At 33.4% G+C, this 7578-nt stretch overlaps 1 protein-coding gene across 4 annotated transcripts; it reads left to right on the top strand.

Moving 5' to 3' along the window:
* Positions 1-419: 419 nt before the first annotated feature.
* On the top strand, positions 420-7578 carry LOC108745180 (lipopolysaccharide-induced tumor necrosis factor-alpha factor homolog). 4 transcript variants are annotated; one of them, XM_018481296.1, is made up of 4 exons: positions 420-512; positions 4878-4987; positions 6081-6237; positions 7393-7578. In XM_018481296.1, the coding sequence occupies exons 2-4, from the start codon at positions 4885-4887 to the stop codon at positions 7493-7495; spliced, it is 363 nt and encodes a 120-aa protein (XP_018336798.1). In that variant the 5' UTR covers positions 420-512; positions 4878-4884; the 3' UTR covers positions 7496-7578. The 4 variants fall into 4 exon arrangements, with proteins under 4 accessions (XP_018336798.1, XP_018336797.1, XP_018336801.1 ...); XM_018481295.2 differs by lacking the exon at positions 420-512 and adding an exon at positions 2952-3242; XM_018481299.1 differs by lacking the exon at positions 420-512 and adding an exon at positions 3729-3831.

Genomic DNA, 7578 nt, shown 5'->3' with positions numbered 1-7578 from the left:
AAAAGATAGAGATGGAACAAAGTTTCGGGCAATATCCATCTCTCTCACGATAGTGCATAAGCGTGTCATGAAAGAGATAGCACTAGTCCGAAAACATACGCCATCTCCCTCACTTTTCGAGCCAAGAAATTATTACAACGACATACGGCTAAGGCACGTCCATTAATACACGTCTATGGTTCCTACAGCTTGTCTATGCCCTAAAGTATACAATGTAATTGGGCTAAGATATGCGTGAAAAATATAACCCTTATTTTCTGTCGCGCAATTGAGTAAAAATATAAATCGCTATCATATATTTGTTTGCAAAATTTTGTAGTTTCTATACAAACACCCTACATATCCACATAGGAGTTTTTCATCACCCTGTATTATCCTTAACATTGAACTTTTAGTAAATTCTAGATAAGATATAGATGTAAAGTAAACCGCTGATCAACGTTCTGAATACAGCCAACTAGTTCTACTATAGAGTTCTTAAAAAGTGCGTGAACGTTACAGATAACATAAAGGTAGGGTTTTATTTATTTCTACGTCTTTTGATATTTTTCACTAAAAATGTAGCTCATTTAATGCAGACCAGAAATATGTAGGTACTTTTTATATGGAACGATTGTAATGTCTCGTTAATTCTTAATATCCATATGCATGATCATATGCATATAAATAAAATAATAGCTATGTATATAGATATGTACGAAAACTCTGTATGTGAAGTTACTAATAGTTATTGAAACATATTTATACGGTATCATTTTTGTTCTTTTTACATTAATTATAAATAATACGCGATGCGCTTATAACATAATTGATATGGTGTCAATTTCAAAGAAAAAAGCGAAGACGCTTATAAATCAGAAAATATCTATTATATTTACACGCTGCAAATATTTTGAATGTGAATGTGATCATAATGCGATAGTCATAGAGGACTGAATACTTGTTATTTGCATTTGTCACTGCTCGTCACCATTGTTACCATCGACGTTTACTAATGGACATGCCTTAGCGATCAGAAGTATGGTATTTAAATGGACCTTGTTGGAGCATACGTAATCCTAAAATGTAGCATCGTACTACAGATGGCGTTTTTGTAGTATTTCTAAAACACGCTGTTAAGACAACAGGTAAAAGTTGGTCTGTGTTTTGTCGGAGCTGCCTGCGACGCGCTGATGAGGTCCAAAAAGATCGAAATCGCGATCCGCGTCTGGCAGTGTCGACAGAATACAGACCACTTCGAAATATTTTATTCGATTATGGTACGTGCCTATCACGTTGAGGTTAGCTACGCCGGAATTCGTTTCAGCAAGTAGATATACATTTATTTAAATGGACTTTGTTGGAGCACACGTAATCCTAATATGTAGCATCGTACTACAGATGGCGTTTACCGCGCCATTTGTAGTATTTTCCAGAAGTATGGAACGAAGTTTCGGACAATATCCATCTCTTTCACGATAGTACGTAAGCGTGTCATTAAAGAGATAGCACTAGTTCTCCCTCACTTTTCGAGCCAAGAAATTATTACAATGATATACGTCTAAGGCACGTCCATTAATATATGTCTATGCGTCCATTAATATATGTCTATGATTGTTACCATATTCTCACTTTGTCGCTTGCCGACATAGTTAATAATGAAAAGCATAGATGAAAAGTATAACCATAGATAAACACCAACGAAATGAGGTCGGCAAGTTAGCCCCCATGATTTTTTTTTAACTTTTCGAACTTAAAATTATTCTAATCGTTTTTTTGTCTTTTGTTTATTATAAAAAATGTAACCTAACATTCATTCTCAATCTGGCCTCCTTAGTGGAAAATAAACTTCTTTGCTTTTAATTAATTTAATTAATTAATTCAGTATCCTTTGTTTGATTATAATTTACGTTTGTTTGATTACCAATAATAATGTTTAATTATAATTTTTTCAATAACTTTTGTTACTTATCATCATACATCAGTAAACATCAAATAAAGAAAATGAAAATTTTAAATGAAATTTTATTACTAAAATGTATGTTATAGAATATTGAGCCTCTAAGTATTTTCTATGAACAATAAGGAAATGAAAGTTCATCGTTTTTTGGCAAAACCTAGTCATGTCATCACGCTTTGAAAATGTTACAGTTCAACGCCGCATTTACGATATAATTAGCACTTGTTATTTGTTAGATTAGATTAAGCGTGATTGATATTTATATTACAATTAGTTTTTTGTTCTTTTAATGTTGTAGACTTATATGTATTTAGTGAGTCGAACTTATTTCAGTAGGTCCGTGTATTACTGTCATAGGTCAGTGTTGAACAATAGTTACAATTACGTTTAGTACGGCAGAACTTTGTGACATGATACTAATTTACGTCGATTGTGAACACGATGTCATTGCAAACATCGATCACCCATATCCTCATTGAAAACATCCTCAGCGGCAAACCGTCATAAATGCTGTACAGACATTTAAGAGAAACCAGCAATGTACACATTTGAAAAGGAAATCTGCCTTAATGATATTAACTTGCCTGTTAATATGTCAACATATTTTTTTTTTCCATTCTTTATGTGCTTATATGTTAAGATGTATTTAAATAATGCTGCATGCTATTAGCGATAGACAAATGGTATTATTATAAAATTTAACGTTATGGGCGCTTATGAACATTGTGTGGTCAGCTTTGTTGATGTTCACTTTAACCAATTGGCAACCGGCACTGTTTATTCCATCGAAGTAGCTTTCAAGTTCTTATTTTAATTCAGAGGTTCGAATTGTAGCTTAATGTGATTTTCTTAAAAAGTTTTTTGCCCTTTAATCACGTTGCTGCACTCAACATGCAATTCCCTATTATGAGTAGTTGGTACCCTCCAAAGTCCTAATATATATCTATGGGTTGGATTTCTTATTTATAGTGTCTTATCTATATCTATAGTCTTCATGATTCTTATGGTCTACTGGAGTTTTACTTGTCTATGGGTTCTACTCATTTATCATTCATTTATTAATTGAATTGTAAACTCCGGAAAGCTGCATGGAAAGCTCAAAGCTCGAAGCAGAAAACAAATAAAGGTGGTGCTTATCAGTGAAGTGGATTTAGTTTTCTCAGGTCGATTTTCGAGTGGCGTTTTGCTGTAGTAACCATGAAAATCTGAAAATGCAAAGGTAGTGAACACTGTTAACTGTGTCCGTACAATAGCCCCTCCGATAAGAAAGAAAAAAATTGCTGTTTATTCACCAATTATCAAGGTACTTGCCTATGTTAATTATTTTAATGTATTTATGATAAATAATAAAATAGGAATTATTGAGTAGTCAGTACACGTATTCGTTATGCAAATAAATAGTTCTGGATGCAACAATTATGTGACATGCATATATAGTACGTATGTTATTTGAAATATGTTGTTTCGTTTTGTAATATCAGGATGAGGTAGGTACTTAAAGTAATGTAATATTTCACAATATTAATTTGTTAAATGATTTGTGTTGGTTTCTTAGAAAGTAGGTATATGTACTAATTCATTTGTGCTTTCACCTGTTCTATATCACTATTGTAAATATTTTATCATTTGGGTGATAAGATAAATTGTGTACTTTTAACATAAGAATATTGTTAACAATTGAAAGTTAAAATTGCACAAGTACACGTACCTTATGAATCATAATATACATAGCTTACTCAAATTTTATCTTTATAAGCAAAAATATCTCACTACGAACCAGTGCAATATGTTTGAATATGTAGCAACTCTTACATATTCATACATACATATATATGCATGTTCAATACCTGGTATAAAACAAGTATAATTAACGCATATTCATCTATGTATAGGTAATTGTAGTAGTATCTACCATTTTCAGAAAAACTTATTATGTCCTGTGAATAATAATTTAGCTACTTTTGGTTTTTAGGGCTGTAATGAAAATTTAATTTCGTAAATTGCAATCCACGTATGGTAGCACAACGATTTAAGACTGGAAAGAAAAATAAACTAAAAATTGTAACGGTTGTATCAACTAAGTGTCAAATCTCGAAAATTTAAAAACAAAAATCACATGGTGTTTTCGTGATAGAATACTTATCGCGAGGTGTGTCTACCGAATATTTCCGATTTTTACCCGAAGAGTTTAAATTTCTGATACATTATCCTCGCGCCAAGAAGGGAATGTACGTATATATGCTATCATTTAATCTTCATTTGTTTCGACTTTTTTAAAGAAAAATGAACGCAATATATTCACAATATAAATTATAATAGTTATACATATATGACAGTTCCTGATACAAAATGAATTCGTGAGATTTCGGAATTATTCGATTACTTTCGATAATGTTCGGCAGACACCGCACGTTGACGGTGTTTTCTCGAAAATACCATTAAGTTTTTTGTGAATTTTAAAGTAGAATTCAATTTTAAGTGGTCATTGCCGAACATCTTGTGTAGTTAATATATACTACATACTAACAATTAATTGATTATTGTTTTACAATAAATTATAATTCTTCAGAAATAAATTTTCTATAAAGTAGGTGATTGTAAGTAATTTTTTAACGATAATTTGACCTATATCTACATGCTATCCCTTAACATATGTTCGGTATGTAGGTGCAGTGGAACTCGGTATAATGATAAACTCGGATATAAAACGTCTTATTTTTAATTTGCCTCTGTTATTTATTGCAGAAGTCTGCATATTTATAACTTCGAGTAATTTCATCGTTTATTGACATTAAGCAGTGCCTAATAGGTACTACAGGAACTTCATACCTATTGCAGGTCCCTATAGTGACGCTTAGTTGTAGTCTTTTTATAGGAAAAATAAATTTTGGTATTTTTCATGTTAGCATTTTAAAATAACATCCTTTTACATTTTCAGATAAAAAATGGTTAAAGACGCTCCACCTCCTTACACAGCAACTGCAGGAGGTCCTCCACCTCCTGGTTTTGTTTCACCTCCTGGTTATGTTCCACCACCACCAACACACGGTAAGTGCCTTTCTGAAAGGAAAAAAATGCGATTTGGTCATTTTTAGTTGATATTGAAATTGAGACATGAAGTTTAGTCAGGTAGCTAGTACTCACCAAGCAGAATCGTGTGGTAGTATTAATTCCATGCAGAAACCAATGTAGCTTGAGATACACGCTGCTAAAGTTTTCTTAATCAGAGGAAATTCCGGTTGGTACGGTCCTGACTGCAGCCCTTCGTCAGCTGTTCTCGCCAAATATGCATTGATGACGTCATTGTTTAATCGAATAAAATAATTCGAAGTGGTCTGTATTCTGTCGAAACTGTCATACGCGGATCGCGATTTCGATCTTTTTGGATCTCATCAGCGCGTCGCAGGCAGCCCGACAGAACACAGACCAACTTTTACCTGCCGTCTTAGCAGTGCGTTTTAGAAAATACTATAAATGGCGCAGTGAACGCCATCTGTAGCACGATCGAATAAAATAATTCGCAATCCGCGTCTGGCAGTTTCGACAAAATACAGACCACTTCGAATTATTTTATTCGATTAAGCTAACGTACCTATCACGTTGAGGTTGGCTACGCCGGGATACGTTTTCAGCAAGTAGATATCCACACAAGTGGACCTTGTTGGAGCATACGTAATCCTAAATTGTAGCATCGTGCTACAGATGGCGTTTACTGCGTCATTTGTAGTATTTTCTAAAACGTCATTGTTTAGTTAGGTAGATTTATGACAGACTCGAGTTTCTCTAACGCTCCTGCCCGCCGAAGGCGGGCTGATATATTGGAATAATGTTAGGACATCTTTTAGGTGGGAACAGCTGACGGAAGGCTGAACCCAGGGCCGTACCAACCGGAATTTAAGATTAAGAAAACTTTAAGAGCCTGTATCTCAGTCACATTGATTTTTAAACAAATAATAAACATAATTCTAATAAATACTACCACACTACGTTACTTGGTGAGTACTACCTACCTGACTAAACTTCATGTCTCAATTCCAATGTCGACTAATGTAAAAAATTACCTGCGATTTTATTTATTTTAATTAGTGATTTATTTTATTATGAAGGATGTGTGTAATTTGTGGATATATTGTTTGTACAGCTACAACTGTCATTGTAACTGCACCACCACCAGGCCCCTTTGGACCGGGTAGTAAGGTAATGGTATGTCCTTATTGCCACAGTCAGATCAGCACAAAAGTAGTTACGGAGGCTACAACTAAGACCCACTTATTTGCATTACTGTTATGTCTTTTCGTGTAAGTATACAAAATACTTTTTTCTAAAATTGGCAGCAATTAAAAATGTAAGTTATTAAGAAAAAACTGCATTTGCTAAATAAAATGTAAAGATTATGATGCTATTTACATTGGTCAAACGGGCCACAGTTCAAAGCTATTTTTTGAAGATATAAAAATGGTTAGATATGTATAAAATTCGTTTGCCTTTACGTAAATTTCTAAAAATCGTGATACAGATGCAGATAACAGTAAATTAATTTAATTGAATTTGTAATTTGAATTGCGTATAGGCAGCGTACTTTAACAAATTATTATAAGCGCTGGGGGTCAAATTGTCATCGGTAGCAGAGAGGGCGGCTTTTGATAGTAAACAAGTTTAAACAAGTTTTGTGGGGTCGTTCAGGTACCGAGGTCGGCGACACGATCTGACTAAAATTTCCGAAAAGTCAGCAATGACCTGCCTTTAGACCGATTAGGTACCAACATTTCCGAGTACCCAAATAAATTTTATGATGTGCTAATTAAGCTGCTACCCTTGCAAACAGGAACAAAAGAATGTCGAACATTCTTTCTTGAATTACTGATAGCGAACTGAGATGAAATTTTATCAAACTAAGTATAATCACTTGAAATGCAAAATATATAAATAAACATAAAGGAATCTAAACAGAATTAAATAATTAAACATCATTCTAAAGTTTATTACTACAGCTACATATTGATATAGGTTTCATTTATCTCTAAATCTGTTGACACCCATATAAATGCGTTCCCAGTAAAACAGTCAAATCTGAAAAGTTATGCTGTATATGACTATTTTTGTCAAATTTAAAAATAATATATAACACCAAATGTTTGAATCATAGAGATAATAGAATAGAGTATGCAAGCTCTTCGAAAATGTACTTCTTAAAAAGAAACAGAAAATAAGGGCTTCCTCTTAGCTCTTTTGTCTCTGTTTTTGTTTCATGCACACTCTTGTAGTCAGTTGTGCCAACCAATCAGAACAACCATGAAACAAAGACAGAAGAAAGAGGGAATCTCAACTCACGTCTCACCGCCACTTACAGGGATGTATTGCCTATGTATTCTAATATCTCTATGGTTTTAACACATTACATAATTATTACATTATTATGTGTCCCTATCAATGTTTTTTTTATCATTTTGCAGATGTTGGCCGTGCGTGTGCTTACCATATTGTATGGATTCATGTCAAAACCAAAATCACTACTGTCCAAATTGCAATGCTTTCTTGGGAGCATATGACAACTAACGAATGATTACTTAATATGTTCATGTAATTATCCCTTAGATTTTTTAAATAAGAAAATGTGGTAGCTTAGTTATAGTATTATA

Source organism: Agrilus planipennis, unplaced genomic scaffold, assembly GCF_000699045.2.
Source record: "Agrilus planipennis isolate EAB-ADULT unplaced genomic scaffold, Apla_2.0 scaffold4, whole genome shotgun sequence".
NCBI classification, from domain to species: domain Eukaryota; kingdom Metazoa; phylum Arthropoda; class Insecta; order Coleoptera; family Buprestidae; genus Agrilus; species Agrilus planipennis.
Note: the sequence above shows the minus strand (reverse complement) of the source record. Positions and strands in the feature narration are given on the sequence as shown.